The sequence below is a fragment of the Cibotium barometz genome, chromosome 27 (assembly GCF_041138505.1).
Source record: "Cibotium barometz isolate CiBa-2024 chromosome 27, ASM4113850v1, whole genome shotgun sequence".
NCBI lineage: Eukaryota > Viridiplantae > Streptophyta > Polypodiopsida > Cyatheales > Cibotiaceae > Cibotium > Cibotium barometz.
Window position 1 is genome coordinate 34,820,133 of NC_141072.1, and position 17,390 is coordinate 34,837,522.

General features: G+C 43.9%; 1 protein-coding gene across 2 annotated transcripts in view; it reads left to right on the top strand.

Annotated features, from left to right (window-relative positions):
• LOC147623329 (azadirone synthase LFS-like) overlaps positions 1-17,390 on the top strand; it is a 46,439-nt gene that overhangs the window by 13,291 nt on the left and 15,758 nt on the right. For both annotated transcript variants that reach the window (XM_086821470.1, XM_086821469.1), the window contains exons 4-5: positions 8,675-8,773; positions 8,867-8,918. In XM_086821470.1, coding sequence (XP_086677596.1) covers positions 8,675-8,773; positions 8,867-8,918 — 151 coding nt within the window. The remainder of the gene's footprint in view (positions 1-8,674; positions 8,774-8,866; positions 8,919-17,390) is intronic.

A 17,390-nucleotide genomic window follows, 5' to 3' on the forward strand; every position in this document is an offset into this window, starting at 1 on the left:
TATCATGTACCAAAGAGACAGGTGTAAGCTCACGCGATGTATTTGATACATTGTTGCCTCTCTTTACAGGTGGGAATTCAAATGTAAGTCCTAATGAGGTAAATATTCAGCCTATGCAGATTTCAAACGACATCATAGATCAGCCTATTTCTGATGCAGATTTACAGGATGTAATTCATGAGGATAGGGCTGAAAATGAGCAGGCTAGAGGTATGCCTAAATGGCTGGTGCAAACCTTGCGTGATAGTAAGATTGATGCACCTATGACTAGTCGTACTCGTTCAGGTTTTCAGCATGCCTCTTATGCATCAGATTGTTATGCTTTGCCTGTGTCTAGTATGTGTGAAGAGGAAGAACCTCTTTCATTTGATGAGGCACAAAATTCAAAAAATTGGTTGGCTGCAATGCAAAGTGAATATGATGCTATAATGAAGAATAATACATGGTCTTTGTGTGATTTGCCTATTGGTAAAAAGGCCATTGGATGTAAGTGGGTTTTTAAGTTGAAACGAAAGCCAGATGGCAGTGTTGATCGCTATAAGGCTAGACTTGTTGTAAAGGGTTATGCTCAAGAAAAGGGCATTGATTTTGATGAGACCTTTGCTCCCACTTGTCGTATGACTACCATTCGTAGCATTTGTGCATTGGCAGCTCATAATGGTTGGAATGTACATCAGTTGGACATAAAGACTGCATTCTTGAATGGAGATTTGCATGAGGAGGTGTATGTATCGCAGCCTCGTGGTTTTGTTCAAAGAGGGCAGGAAAACAAAGTGTGCAGGTTGAAAAAGGCTTTATATGGTTTAAAGCAAGCTCCACGAGCTTGGTATGAAAAGATACATGCATATTTGACTGCACATGGGTTTCAGAATAGTCCAACAGAAAGCACTTTGTATGTTAAACGTGTGGATGGTGTACATCTAATCATTGCTCTCTATGTCGATGACATGCTGCTCACAGGACCAAATGAGAGTCATATTGCTGATTTTAAGGCTGATTTGAATGCCTCTTTTGAGATGTCAGATTTGGGGCATTTGTATCATTATTTGGGGATACAATTTAAGCAGTGTGATGGAGGTATTGCTTTGTGTCAGACAAAGTATATTGAGACATTGTTGCGGAGATTTGGCCTTGAAGACTGCAAGCCTATTGCTACTCCAATGGAGACAGGTTTGAAGTTGAGTCTTCATGATGCTGGAGATCACTTTGATGTCACACTCTATCAGACAGCTGTTGGTTGCCTCATTTATGTATGCATTACGAGGCCGGACATTCAGTTTGCAGTCTCACAGGTGAGCAGGTTTATACATAGCCCAGGGTCTCAGCATTGGAAGGCAGTTAAACGCATCTTTCGCTACTTGAGTGGCACCATACATCTTGAATTGTTTTATCCCAAGGGGGGATCGTTGCCGCCAGATTTACATGCTTTTTCAGACTTAGATTGGGCTGGTTGCTATGACACAAGAGTGTCCACAAGTGGTTTTTGTTTCATGCTCGGTAGCTCATGCATATCTTGGTTGAGCAAGAAGCAACCTACTGTGGCCACTTCTAGTTGTGAAGCTGAGTACAGGGCAGCTTTCACAGCTACGGTTGAGTGTGTGTGGCTCAGACGGCTTATGGCTGACTTGGGTGTTGGACAGGAGTCTGCCACCTCTATCTTCACTGACAGTCAGAGCGCATTGGCAGTTGCGAGAAACCCAGTTTTTCATGCTCGCACAAAGCACATTGAGGTGCATTATCACTATGTCAGGGAGAGACTCTCAACAGGAGAGATCAGCTTGGCCTATGTGCCAACACAGGACAACCTCGCCGATCTTTTCACAAAGGCGCTTCCTCGTGAGAAGTTCGAAGCTTTCCGCAAAGCTTTGGGCTTGCTCCCCTTTGTGGATTGATCTACTTCGGGCATGTCACTCCCCTATACATGAGTGCCAGCTCTCGTTCACACCATCACTCCCAGGGGAGATTTGTTGCCATACATATAGGCAGTGATGTGTGTGAACACACTTAGGACCGCCGGGGTACTTTTTCCCTCTTTAGGAGGTTTTTTTCCCCGGCTTGTATATACGCCCATCATTCTAGGGCTAACTTATCTTTTGTACATTGACACAATCTAATACACTTTGTGTTGTGTGCATTCTTGCTTCTTCTTCTCCAAGCTTTGTGTGCTTTCCTGCAACCCTAATTCCAACAGATTTGACTTACGTCCACGACCTTTTAAGAAGTCGGTCATCGGTAGTGTGAGCTGAGAGTACTCCCGCACAGATTTTCGAAGAAAAACAATAAAACCGAGAAAAGAACGAAGTTGTTTCACTGTTCGCGGTATAGGCCGGTTCAGAACCTTTTGAACTCGGTCATAGTCAATGCTCAATTCATCTCTAGTGATCTTGTGTCTCAAGTAAATAATGTCTGTCATGAAAAACTCACATTTACTTAATTTAGCATATAGTCGATTCTGTCTTAAAATAGTTAAGACAATCGTGAGGTGTCTAACGTGATCCTCAAGAGTACGACTATATATCAAAATATCATCTAGGAACACAACCACAAATTTTTCCAAATGTTCACAAAAAAGATCGTTTATTATCTACTGAAAAGTGGCTGGAGCATTGGTTAATCCAAAAGGTAATACGAGAAATTCGTAGTGGCCATACCTAGTCCGAAAGGCGGTTCTTTCGACACGCCTTTCATGAATACGTATCTGGTGATAGCCAGTACATAAATCTATCTTCGTGAAATATTTCGCTCTTGCTAACCGGTCAATCAGGTCATCTAGGGAGAGGATAACGGTTCTTAATTGTCAGCTTGTTCAATCTCTTGTAATCTATACACATTCTCCAGGTGTGGTCCTTCTTTCTCCTAAGCAACACAGGTGGAATACTAACAGGGTGAGCACCAGGGATCAGGTCAATACGATGATCTACTGCTCTTTCAGGTGGTAAGCCCGATGGCAGTTCTTTAGGAAATACATCTTGAAACGAATCAAGTATCTTCTGTAATTCTTTGCTTTCTAATACACTTAATTCATTGACATCCATAGAAGGTATGAGAAATGAAGAAAGTGGAATCAATAAACAATGGAAAGCAGTATACAAAGAAGAATCCATTATATTACCAAAATCAACTGTATTTACAAGAGGTCCCTGAGAGGGATGTATACAATCACCTAAGATACTATACTGGGTATTCCTATGTTCAAATGAAAAAATATGACTAGACCAATCTATCTGGGCTTGAAGAGTCTTAAACTACTCAATCCCTAATAACAAGTCTACATGTTCTAGGTGTATAATATAGCATTCTAGAGTATCTTTGTAGTCCTGAATCTGGATCGGTAGGGTCTCCATCTTTCGATCCCATACTTGCCGACCCGCAGGTAGGCTTAAGAGACGTTTCTTTTTCGTTGGTGTCGAAGTTGAATTCTTCGAAGGTTGGTCCGAAGACTTTCCTTCAGTCGTGCTAGCCATTGGTGCGGAGAACTTCCTTTTGTGCTTGTTCCCGTGCTCGGTAACGGGTTTAGACTTGGAAGAGACCATTGTATCATCATAGATACGAGCGGAATGAATGGCTTCGTCCAAAGTTTTGCATTTGTTGTTTTTAACTTGTAAACGGTATGAGTCGGGTAAACCGGTTACGAAGAAACCCAAAAGAGTTGTGGGATCCATCTTCGTAGCTTTCATCTGCAAGTCCCTAAATTTCTGGAGATAGACCTCATAAGTGAGGTTCTGTGAGGAGGTCATGGTCAAAGTAGTAAACCGGGCGACAACATCATAGTCATCCTCTTTCTTGAGGAAGTCTTTCTTGAAGACGTCTTCGAACTGTGCCCAAGTCGTTGGTTTAGAGTTGAGTATCTTCCACCAAAGCAAAGCTTTCCTGAGAGGGAACCTACTGCTAATTGGTTTTTTTTTCCATCGTCATATGGATGAAACTGAAAATGGACTTGCCACTTATATAGCCAAGTGTCCACTATCTCCTTGGTACGCTGCTTTTGCTCGCTCCCAAACTATTTCGGAGTAATATTGGGGTCTAAAGCAGATGCCAAGGTATCCATACCTGAAAGAGTAGATAGGGTAGTGGTCAACAAAGAGATGGAGTTCTGTAAAGCCTACATTTGCGCGGCGATTTGTGCTTGACGTTCCGAGGAAGAAGCTTCGAGAGCAACTTTAAATTCTTGGAAATCTGATTTTGACACATAATCGTCGAAAAGATTGGCATCGGTGTCTTCCGTAGGCGGCAGGTCTTCACGTTCGATAAGGGGCTCCAACTCGGATTCTTGGGTCGACATCTTGAAGAGGGCAAGGTGAGAGAAAATATTTATCTTGCACAAGGAGAGTGCTAGAGAGCTTGAGAACTTGAGAGATGTGTGGCAAGAAGCCCGCTTGAGGGGAATATATAGGCTTCCCCAAAAGCTAACTTTAGCTTTTGCTTTTGTGTGTGTTTTTTTTTCTTTGCAAAAGAAAAAATAATTAAAAAAAAAAACCCAAACAAAGAGACTAATATGTCTTACCTGAAATAATACTTACATTTTCATTTACGGTCAATTCTCTGTGATCTTTGAGTTTCCACCGGAATTTCGCAACGTTCCTTACTGCCCCGTTAGTTGACCGCGTTTCCAGCTAACGTTCCTTGTCATTGCGAACGACACCCTATTCGATCAGGGTATGAATAAATCCCCGTGTCTGCGTGCTCGTTTGGGCATATATATATATATATATATATATATATATATATATATATATATTCTGTTTTCATTAAAAAAGAAAAAAAAACACTTATAAAGCAATAAGTGGGTTTTTAAAACCCCTTTACTACGGTTTAGCAAAAAAAAAAACAAAAGCAAGGTAGCGTAGGTTTTTTTTTAAAATCTCTTGCATACAGTCGACTGACTTAAAAAAAAAAAAAACTTAAAACTCCACGCGTTTGCTTTTCGTGTTTTTTTTTGCCACCCGTCTGCAGGGTGCAATTAGCGCCCGCCTGTAATTAGCGCCCGCCGATGTGCTTGCCTGATTGCGCTCGGCTAAAATCGGCGCACCTACGCTTGCGCCTAGCTAAAATCGACGCATCTACGCTTGCGCCTTCGCATACAGCCAGGCTGCAAGGCGTGTCCGCCTACGGGCGCTAGGCCACTCGCCTGCCCGCCTGTGTGAACCAGCCCATGTGCGAATATGCAAAGGTGCCTACCTGGCCGTGCGTACCAGCGCTCTTGCATACTCTAACGCAAGTTCATGCAGCTGGCGTCCTCATTTAGGTGGGCTGCGAAACTTTCAGGCACCACACGGCTATGTATGCGCAGCCACTTGTGGGCCACACCCACACAGGTGATATAGTCATTAGAGCAAATAACCGGCGCTACTCTCTCTCTCTCTCTCTCTCTCTCTCTCTCTCTCTCTCTTACAAAAACACAACTGACGAGCTTTTTTGTTTTCTCTCTCCAAACTGTTCAAACAGTTGCAAACATACATCCCTTCTTCTTGCTAAGCAAACCAACCCTTTCTAAACCACAATCTCCATCATCACGGGCTCCTACGATGAAAAAGCAACATACTGAATCTGAAAAAACAGCAGTATGCACAGAAAAAAAACAGCAAGCTTCTCGAACTCATACCTTTTCTTCGACCTCTTTTTCTCTACCTACCGACTTGCCCGTTCACGAGGCTTGCTCTGATACCACTGTCAAATCCCCGTAGGATCTCCTCGTAGAACGCTCTTGGTACAAGACTCGAAACCTGCAAACAAACGAAACAAACATGACGGGGTTGTAGGCCTGACTCACCTCCCAACCTTGACAGCCGTGGGCAAGCCCACAAGACTTGGCTGTCCCCACCGAGCCACAAGCTGAGCTAACTAGATGGACGTACCGACCAATCTCTACCTCGTAGCGTCCCATACCGCTACGAAGCTACCCTCGCGGGCCTCGAGATTGCCGTCGGCCTCGGCTACATGAAGCAGGTGCACGTCTGCACTAGATCTAGGCTCCTGACCATAGAGCTCTCACAAAGTCATGCGAGACTCTATATGACTAATGACTAACCTTGGCCACCCTTTTATAGGCTCTTGGCTGGTCATCGGGTGTCCACACTTGGGCGCCTGCCCGTCCATACTTGGGTGCCCGCGCGTTAGTCTATCCCTAACTCAACTCGTCAATCAGCTTGCCTAGCTCCAAGCTTCCCCAACCTCGAAGCTAGTGTTGTGTGCGTGTAGCACACGGTAGATACACACTGTGCACATGACATTGATGCTATTATTGCGGATTTTCTCTCCTCTTTTTTAGAGGAGGATAGTGGTTCTTCTACAGAGCAGGTGGATGTTTTTGTTGAGATATCCTCACATATTCTGGAGCTTCCTACTTTGGTGGTTTCTCTCCTGGCAGTTGCTTCTCCTTCTTATGTTTCAGAGGAGGCATCTTCCACTGTCTTGGAGCCTGTTCCTACTTCGAACCTTGCAAATTCAGCTATCACTGATGATCATTTTGTTCCAGTGGTTGTTTCATTTTCTTCTTCTTCAGAGGAGGATTCTACTTCGGTCCCGATACTTGTTGCAAATGTAGAGGAGGTACCACTTTTTTTGGAGCCATCTATGGTTCCATCTCCTGAGGGCTTCTCTCTACAGATTGATCCTGGTATTTCGTCTTCGATATCTTCTCGATCTTCTCGTGGCTTCTTCCGGAGACCTTCTTGGTATTCTTCGCAAGCTTTGTGCCTTTTATGAGGAGGTTGTTCCTTCAGACTCTTTGGAGGATTTTTTGCAGCGTACCGGACTTGGTCCCACCCATCTGGTGCTGAAGAGGAGGTGTTGGAAATTATTTCATCCCCAGATGGACTTTCCCATGCACATTCATGCTTGTATCTGGCTCCATATGAAGCCTTGCATGCATGTAGGCACTACATATTTTTTTTTGCCTATTTTTAGACATTATTTCAGCATTTTTTGCATAGTCAGCCAGTCCTTTGATTTTCTACTGGTCGACCAGCTCCTCTCCCACCTATATAAAGGTGGCTAGGCTTAGCATCATTATTCTCTCTCTTTTCAGCTTCTGCAGTGATAGGCAGCATCTAGGGGACCTTCCTCATGCTGCTCCACGTGATGTACTACCTTTTCTGGTGATATTCAGCAGTGATCTTCTTTTCTCCTTTATGCTTGCTGTCCATATACAGTGTTGTACAGTTCTTGCAGCATTTATTTGTGGGTATCACAGCATAGTACCCATTCTTTCAAGAATACATATGGATGGATGTACGGATGGATAGACAGGAACAAACATGGATAAGGAGAATATCCAGCCTATTGGTTGACCCATATTGCTGTAGAGGGCCAGGCCAGTCTGGCTCTTGCCTAGGATCACGTTCTTGCTTGTTTATGTTGCACATGTGTGCACACACCGCATTGGCTGCAAAAACATCCTTTTCTTGGTTGGTATTGCTGTTGCTCATGTGCAGGTCTCCATTTTGTAACAGAAGCCACTGCGCATGTCCACCCAAGAGAAGCAGCCGATTTTCACTGAAATGCAGCAATGATGTTCATCGAACATGGATATGTCAAGCCCTTTGCCATTTAGGGCTTCTTGCAACTCTTCCTGTACACAATCGTCTTTTGGGGATGATAGCGAGGCTGTAAGAAGCAGATAGGCAGGAAGAGGGTGTGTGAATTGTGCATGTGCTGCAGATCAATTTCAGCTGTCCCCACCTTGAGCAATAGAACACCAAGCGCAAGAACAAACACAATGTAGAACTAATTCCTACTGTGTATTATGTACAAGAAAAGGTTACAATGAATATACCTCAAGTACAAAATGAAACCCCAAATATGGATCTCCTAATCTCAGCACAAAGCTGGTGTAAGATGCAAGTGCTCATCTCAACGATAGCTGTGGCAGATCAATTTCAGCTCTCCCTGCCTTGCGTACACACTCCTTGCAGCAGTAGAACTATTGGGAATGCATGAGACCAACTCCTAGCTTCTCCAACCAGCTTGCAACTGAGAAGCTCCAAAATGCATGAGAAGTGGGATATTGAACAATATTCCCAACAACTCCATAAAATAGGGGGCTGTGGAGCTGGTTGGCCGGCTCTACATGACTTGAAAATGCCCCTTCTTCCATAAACGTGTTTACACTAGGCTGCCCATAAAGGCCTGTTGGTGGCCGGGGCCCACAATTGACGCACATCAACTGCTATCCAGGATTACTGAAGTGCAGCCCACACCCCTGTAAAAAAGGTCAATCAGTAGGGTAGAGGCAGGTTATCAGATTCAAGGTCTTTCAGGCATAATGTGGGGTTGGGGAACGTGGTGCAATAGCCATCCGGGCAATGGCCTGCTCTCAAACAACCCTTGTTTTGATGATATTGTGTGAATCGAAGAAATAAAATCTGGCCATTATTTCAAAACTGTGTGTGTGATATTGATGTGATGCTTTTTTAGTTCTTGTACGATTTGTGTAGAAATTGCTGATTAAACTTGTTGACTTCGTGCTAATACAACTACTTCTATCTTTGGTCAAACAACCCTTGTTTTGATGATATTGTTTGAATTAAGTAATAATATCTGGCTGTTATTTCGAAACTCTCTGGGTGATATTGATATGATGCTTTTTTTAGTTCTTGTACGATTTGTACAGAAATCGCTGAGTAAACTTGTTGATTTTGTGCTAATACATCAATTTTTATCTTTGGTCAATTAGGGGATTGCAAGGAAGGATATTACCTAGGGGTTGAAGCACCCAAAGATGATCCAAGGGCCTCGATTTGTTTCTATGGAGCCAATGTATGGCCCTCTAATGGTATGATATTGGTTCTGTAGACCTTATGGCATGACTTTGAATGCTTTCACGAATCAGTGATGTAAGATGTCTCATACCAAGTTTTGATTGCAGATTTGCTACCAGGATGGCGGGATACAATGGAGAGATACCATGCTGAAGCGTTGTAAGTATTTCTTGGAATGCAAATGGTTTTATATGAGTTCCTAAAAAATGGATGAAACTCTACTAACCATTTTGGCTCAAAAGAAGAGAATCGAGGTCAAGACCCTTTGTGCCTGGTTTATTAGGCTGTTTCTTTGATCCACCCAGTGGAATTTTTCATACATGTTTGCAACTTGCGAATATTCGGAGTTTTCTTCCACTAGAAATCAATGTCCCACCTTTGGTTGGGACCAAGAATTTACTAGCTCATGTTTGTGGGGCCCATATTATGAGGAGAAGCCATGTTTGAATGTTTTGGGATGCTTGGACTATTCGGATCAAGGTATTGCTGTGTGTGTGTGTGAACGATCTCCTAGAGAGTTAGTGTGGAAGTGTCTTGTTTGTGTGTGAACCCATCCTAGAGGGGTATCAGTAATATCTAGATATTTGTGTGTGCCTGACATAAGGAGTGATGTCATTGGGGCAACCTTTGTAACCTATAAAGGTGCATGTACATCATTGAAGAAATCAATCAACAGTCACATCATTGAGTTGTGTACCTCTCTCTCTAGCATTGCATTCTCTCTCTAAACTCTCTCTCTATCTTTGTCTGCACCATAGCCATGGCTGCCTTGACCTTAAAGCCACCATAGCTTACCAAGGTTTCAACATGGTATTAGAGCAAATTGCTCTTGGTTCCATCCCCCCAGGTAGCACTTGCTATCTTTTTTCAGCCAGCCCCTCCGCCTGACTGTACGCGCCGCCTCAATATTTGCCAACTAGGTGCCAAGTGCAGTTGACTTGAAGAAAGGACTTTCTTCACCACACCTCGCAAATGAAGATAAAGTTTCATTTGATGAAAGAAAATTTGTGGGGTTTGGTGAAGAGCACTACTAGTGCAACCTCTTCCTTTGATGTTGATGCAACCAATGAAGTGTTGGAGTATGTACATGCGGAAGCATAGACAAGAAAAGAGAGAGAGGGAGCAAAGGAGAGAGAGAGCTTGTTGACAAGATCACCTTTATAATAGCATGAAGCTTTACGATGGCAATAGCCAGCAAAGAAGTGTTGCTTTGTGCTTGGATGGGATACAACAAGTGAATAATGGGAGACTCCTTATATAGTGAATCTGGGAACTTACCGACAGCCCCTAAGAGCCGGTTGATTGCTCCATGATCTACTAACCAAGAAGAAAATAGAATAAAGCCCATAAAATGGGCACATCCCCATAACACAGAGATGCACAATTTCTAACATCCCCTCTGTAGCTCATAGTGTGCAAGAGTCTGAAGAAGATAAGCTGATGAAGATGCAACCATGGACCCTCCAGTACTGCAGATACTGGAATCACCTCGTAGAGAGCACCCGCCAACATGTTTCCCCCAAACAAAATGCCACCACGAACAACAAGGAACTTTTCTTGGCTCCGAATTCCCACACAAGTGTGGAGTGAACTCCAAGAACAAGATGATGAGGTGCTGGACACACCGCACCCATTACTCCCCAACAATGGACTGTGAACACATCACGTCCCAAAAGCCTCGAACAATGAACTTGGAATTCATCCAGTCCATAATCTCTTGTACACCAAAGATGACCTTGTCCTGCCAGATTTGTAATGCTTGGAACTCCGACTCACGGTTCCCATGCACCAAAAAATGGAGTTGTTGAAGAGCCTTCCATACAAGAGGCCAACTATTGTATTGATGATTGGGCTTTTTAAGTCCATTGTGTTTTGAAACCGGCCTCTGGTAGAAACCAAAGTGCGGTAGACTAGCAGTCACCCTTCCAATTATAGTCCAGCCAATAAAACAAATAAATAGGAGCTAGTGCTCCAACACATGAAAGAGAACGACACTTGTTGGCCCCAAAGCTTGGTGCCCCTTTCGGTATTTCTTTATTCAAATTCAATGGAAAAGTTTAAATGATTACAACATGGCCATTCATGGCTCGTATGTCTGCAAGTCCAATCTGCCAATCCTCTAGACCTCTTAGCATAGAGGTTACACACAGCTTTGTGTCCCAAGAACACCACACTGTTATCTCCTCTAATCTGCTAAGTTAGTGCATCCATGAGGCCTTAATATGCATATACCACTGTGAACCATACACAACCACAACATCCAATGTGACTAGTACACATATATCATAGAAGTCCCATAAGCAGATGTACTGTCAGTTGTTAGTACCTTCGGGTGAGACAAAAGCTGCACCAAGTGAACTCTAGATGACATCGGAGTCTGTCTGTATCAAGGGAGCGGAGGTGCTACCCCCCTCTTGAGCATCAGGCAATGCTCCAGACCTATGCTCTGCTGAACGTGAATGAGCCGTAGCAACAGTCGGCTCCAACTCAAAGGCATCGAGATAAAGTTGCAATACCTGAGGTGAATCTGTTGAGTCACCCTCCTCCATCCACTTTGTATCCATCGGTGACTAGTTCTTGAACTTCACAAGATAGCGACGGGAAACTTTACCTCGTACCTTTCTTTCCTTATGTGCCAATATCTACTCGGGAATAAGAACCTCATCAAGTTCCTCCACTTCCGACTGAGTTTCATGTGATACATCCTTAGGCACATCCCCACGGAAAGGTCTAAGTAGACTCACATGAAATGCATTGTGAATCCTCCAGTGATTTGGTAGCTTCAAACGATAGGCCACCTCACCAATCTTTGCCAATACCTGAAAAGGTCCATAATAGTGCATGCTCAACTTAGGGAATAAGCGTTCTTTACTCTTCATCTTTTTGAGCCTAGCTTTCTCAAATCGCAAAAGAACCCAGTCACCCAATGCAAACTCTAATGCACGTCTGTGATGGTCTGCTGCCTTCTTTTGATTTTGCTGAGTTTTTTGGAATGCCAACTTAACTCTCCTATAAGCTTCATCCATGTTCTCCACATACTGGTCAGCCTCAAAGATCTTATCCTTTGTGTGTAAAATGGGTGGTACCGTCTTCCCTCCTTCCACAATCTCAAAAGGCGCCTTGCTCGTCGAGGTATGGATGGTGTTGTTATAAGCGAACTCCACCAAAGGAAGATACTTTTCCCATTGTTGCTTGTGCTCTGACACATAACACTTGAGAAGATCTAACACTGTGGAATTAGCCTCTTCTGATTGCCCATCTGTCTGTGGATGAAACGATGATGAAAACTTGAGAGTTGTATCCATGTTGTCAAACAACCCTCTCCAAAATAAACTCGTCATCTGTGGATCATGGTCACTAATGATAGACGAAAGCATGACATGATACTTGAAGATGTTCGCCATGAACAGCTTCACCATGTGATCAACTTTGATCTTCCTACGCACGGGAATGAAATGAGCTTGCTTACTGAGCCTGCATATGATAGTCCAAATGCCATCATTCCCCGTTTGGGTCCTTGGAAGATCAAATATAAAACATGGCAATGCTCTCCCATGGTCTATTTGGAATAGGTAAAGGCTGAAGTAACCCTGGTGTTTTCTGACGGTCAAACTTCACCTTTTGACATACGATGCATTGCCTAACAAAAGCATTAACATCTCTTCTCAAGGTCGGCCAATAAAAGAAAGCCTCAGCTGCCTTTACTGTGGCGTCAATACCTCTATGACATGCATACGGTGGAGCATGACTTTCAATCATAACCTTGAGTCGTAACTGCTTGGTAACACACAGTCTACCATGCATCATCAAGAAGCCATCCCTGAGAGTATAATGATCATGCCGCCGACCCTCAGACATTTGATCATAGACCGTGTCAAAATTCTCATCCTAGGCATACTGCTCTTTCATCTCATCAAGCTCATGATGATAAGCAAGTGAAACTGCTGAGACCTATGGCTTGCGTGACAAAGCATCTGCCACAACATTCTTTTTGCCTTCCACATGTACAATCTGAAAGTGGAACATAGACAAAAAGTTGGCCCATCTCATATGCTTCTCAGAAAGTTTAGTTTGTGTGAGGAAATAACGCAAGGTTTGATGATCTGTCTGCACAGTCCCAAGCAAATAGTGTTTCCATATAGAAAGAGCATGAATTACAGCCAACATCTCCTTCTCATAGACTTGTAAATGCTTCTCGGCATTTTGTAATATATGACTCTCATAGGTCCCAATGCTGTTTCCACATGCATCACACTGGACAACAAAAGCTTTTCAGAGATCCGGTAATACCAATACGGGATCCGAAGTAAGCTTTTCTTTAAGCTTTTTAAAGGCTGCAATTTTTCGATCAGCCCATTGAAACGGAGTTTCATTCTTTGTTTAAGCATGAAGGGACGAAGCAATCTCAGCAAAATACCGTATGCACTGCCTGTAATAGAAACACAATCCCGAAAAGCTGCGTACATCATGCACGGTCCTCAAATCTGGCCAATTGAGAATTGCTTCCACTTTCGAAGGATCCATACGCACTCCATCTTTAGACACGATATGCCCCAAGAAGTATATCTCTTCCAAGAAGAACTCACTCTTCTTGCCATTTATGACCAACCTATGCTTCCGGTGTTCTTCAAACACAGTGGCCAAATGCTTCCTATGCTTCTCCTCTTTGAGCGTGAATGCACAATCACGTCATCAAAGAATCCGTAAACAAACGCTCTATGAGGCCGGAAAATCCTATCCATCATCCTGTTAAAGGTGGTGGGAGCATTTGTCTTGCCCAAGGGCATGGCCAAGAACTCATATAGCCCAAAGGTGGTCCGAAATACTGTCTTATGCACATCCTCGGGTCTAATGCGTATCTGATGACACCGCTTTTCAAGTCTATTCGACTAAAGACTGTGGAGCCCTGTAAGCGGTCCATTATGTCATTGATCTTTGGAATAGGGAATCGATTCTTGATGGTGTTCTTGTTTAGCGCCTTGTAACCTATACACATGCGCCAAGAACCATCTTTCTTTTGCACTAAGAGCACAAGTGAGCAAAAGGGTGACGAGCTAGGCTGAATCAATCCCTTTTTCAACAACTCCTGTACCTGGCTCATGATTTTCTCTTGTTGGGCTGCACTAACACGGTACGGCGGTCTATTTGGTGGGGTACTCCCTGGAATAAGATCAGTAGCATGATCTTGCCTTTTCAGAGGACGTTCTCCTGGCAATGACTCGGAAAAGCAATCTTGGTACTCACGTAGGAAATCAGTCCTGTCTTTATCTAACATAGACAAATTAGATTTAGACTCATCATCTTTTGCATCCTTTAAAAAAACCAAGTACGCGGAAAGATGCTTTTTCATTACTCATGAAATGGCCTAAGCCGATACAATAGGAACAGATTCCCCTCTAAGCTTTACATCCAAAATATGCTCTTTCCCTCTATGAGTCAAAGTAATCTTCCTGTTGTACGTATCCACCACCGCATGTACTCTATGACACCATGGCATACCCAACAAAACATTACACCCATCAAGTGGCATGATATAGAACTCCTCATTGTCCACATAACCCTGCACATGGAGCCTCAGCTTCCCAATAATAGGGGTAAAGGGTTCTGTATACCCAGGACAAGCCATATTAGCCTCATACAAAGGCCCCATCTCCTCTGCACGAATCCCCAATCTGCCAGCCAAATCTGGTGAGATAAAGTTGACTCTAGCACCTGTGTCAAAGAAAATCAAAGCATTCTGATCTCTAACTTTGCTCCATGCCCTGCACAACTTAGTCTCCTCACCACCTGGCTGTTCCCCAATAAGATTAGGAACTAACCCTGTAGAAGGCTTTGCTTTCTTAGACTTTGGCTCCCCTTTAGTGTCAGAGTCCTTTTGGGACTTATGCTTGGGACAATTGAAAGACATATGTCCCTCCTCGGTACAGAAAAAGCATTTCTTAGCATCCATCAAAGCCTGTCTCTCCTCAGGAGTTCTCTTGGGCATTGGTAACTTCTTACGTTGCTTCTCTGCAGGCACTGTTGCATCACGTGAAGCATGCCCTGACTTTTTAGTTTTCTTGCCTGTGCTTTTGCTGCCCTTGAAACTCCACTGAGTAACGCATTTGCTATCATGGCATTCTCTATCATCTGCGACATATTTGTTACTCGAGTCTTTATTTAATAGTCAATCACTTCCTTGGACAACCCACAACAATACTTCTCAACCTGCTCTGACAATGGCACTGCACGATAAGAAGTAACTGGGAGTAAAGCTTCCTCAAGATTCTCACATTTCGATGCATCCAACTTATGCCATGGTGTCATTACATCCACCTCAAATGTAGATGTGAGCCACACGGAAGGGAACACCTGTTTAAATTGTACCCAAGTACATGGTGCTATGCCCTACAAAAGAAGAGTGGACCACCACTGCAATGCATTGCCCTTGAGAAAAGTCGCAGCTTTTCTCACTTTTGAGGATTCCGTGTAATTTCCACTAGAAAAAGCAGCATCAAACTGCTGTAAAAAGGTAAGAGCCTTGAGCTTGTCTTTGGCCCCACTGAATGTGTCAAATTTCACTACAGCTCCCCCTTCCTTATAATCCTTCGCCTTACCCATAGGCGTTAGATTTTTGTAAGGAAGTGGCCTCACAAGATTGCTACCCCTTGCATTCATGCCCATCATAGGGTCAACATTGCCAGTTCCTACACCTTGCATACCATGCAATCCTGCTGATCCTCCCATGTTTCCAAACATACCACTATGCATACCGGGTTGCATGCCCCCATACATGTTTCCTTGCATTCCGAGCTACATGCCCCCATACATATTCCCTTGCATTTCGGACTGCATACCACCATACATATTGCCTTGCATACCAGGCTGAAAATTAGCTCCAAAATTCCCTTCCATTCCCATGCCTCCCTGAGGGTAACCCCCAGTCATAGATTGGAACACGGAACCACCGCCAAATATAGCCTGGATGCATAGATTGCTGTGGAATAGGTGGCTGTCCGAAAAAGGAACTCTGTGGGTTTGCACCATAAGTGTTCTGCATGTTAGGAAACTGTCCAAAAGCAGGATCCTGTGGAAAGGCACCACTATTGCCTTGAGGTGGGTTCCTAGAACGCACCTTCGTCTTCTTCTTCTTCTTAGGCTCAGAAGGGGCTCTCATAAATTCAGCAAACTTCTCACTTTGCGTGAGCTTCCACTGTCCCTGCCAAAAGGGCTTTGAACTGGGCATCATCTTCCTCGTTACTTGGCATATCTTCTGGCTGCGTTACATCCTCATAACGTGCATCTTCTGTAGCCTGTTCTCCTACAAGTACATCCTCAGATTCAGCCTCTCAGGAGTGGTCTCATGCTCTTCCTCATCATCAAAATCATAATCATCTTCAGAGTCTGACATCTTACTGAAATTTTCAGCAATGGCTTTCCTCGAGACAACCACGCGCCTTAAGAAAGTTGATGATGGTCCCGGCAACGGAACCTTGAAACCGGCCTCTGGTAGAAACCAAAGTGCGGTAGACTAGCAGTCACCCAATCCAATTGTAGTCCAGCCAATAAAACAAATAAATAGGAGCTAGAGTGCTCCAACACATGAAAAAGAACGACACCTGTTGGCCCCAAAGCTTGGCGCCCCTTTTGGTATTTCTTTATTCAAATTCAATGGAAAAGTTTAAATGATTACAACATGGCCATTCATGGCTCGTATATCTGCAAGTCCAATCTGCCAATCCTCTGGACCTCTTAGCATAGAGGTTACACACAGCTTTGTGTCCCAAGAACACCACACTGTTATCTCCTCTAATCTGCTAAGTCAGTGCATCCATGAGGCCTTGAATATGCCTCTGACTGAACCATGCACATAGCCACAAACTCAGCCATGAAAACAATCCACAAACTCTTCCAAATTAGTCCACAATCTTGCCCTGTTTCCACCCTTTGAACTGCCAAACCCTTCCTCTCACAAAGGGCTAGAGAAACGACTCCGGAACAGTCACGAGCCAGTGAAGCGAGAGACTCAATCCTCCTGCAGTCCCACCTGCTCACAAAGAGAGAGAGAAACTTACAGTCCTTCTGTTGCTTTTCACAAGAGAGAAGAGACGCGAGAACAAGCCCCGTTCAGTCCTGCCCTCTTGTCTTGCAGCCAGGAGAGAGAAAACCTGTGAGAGAACCTGCTGTCCAGCCTTGTGTTCCCCTCCTACAGTCCACGCTTCTCAGCTGACAGTCAGCTTCTTGTGAAAAGCAAAGGAGAGAGAAGAAGGAGAAGATCCTGCAGGCGCCTGTATACTCTGCAGCAGCGCAGCCCGCAAGCAAGAGAAGACCAGCAGCGCAGACCCGCCTATAGTCTTTTTCAAAAACTAGAGTTCAGCGCTGCCTGCCAGCACACCTTTCCCAAAAAGCATGAGAGAGAAAGAGGCGTGCCCACCCTCCAAAAGTGTTGAAGCCTCCAAAGTTAGCCTAGGGGTCACCAAAGGTTATAAAACCTTTTTAAATTTTAATTCCTTGGCACCAAAGGTTATAAAACCTTTTAGCTTTAATTCTCTTTGTCCCCTTCACACTTGGGGTTGTCCACACATGGGTTAATAAACCTTAGTTTCCTTTTTGTCCCCAAGTATGAACCTTTAAATATATATCTTGCTCACC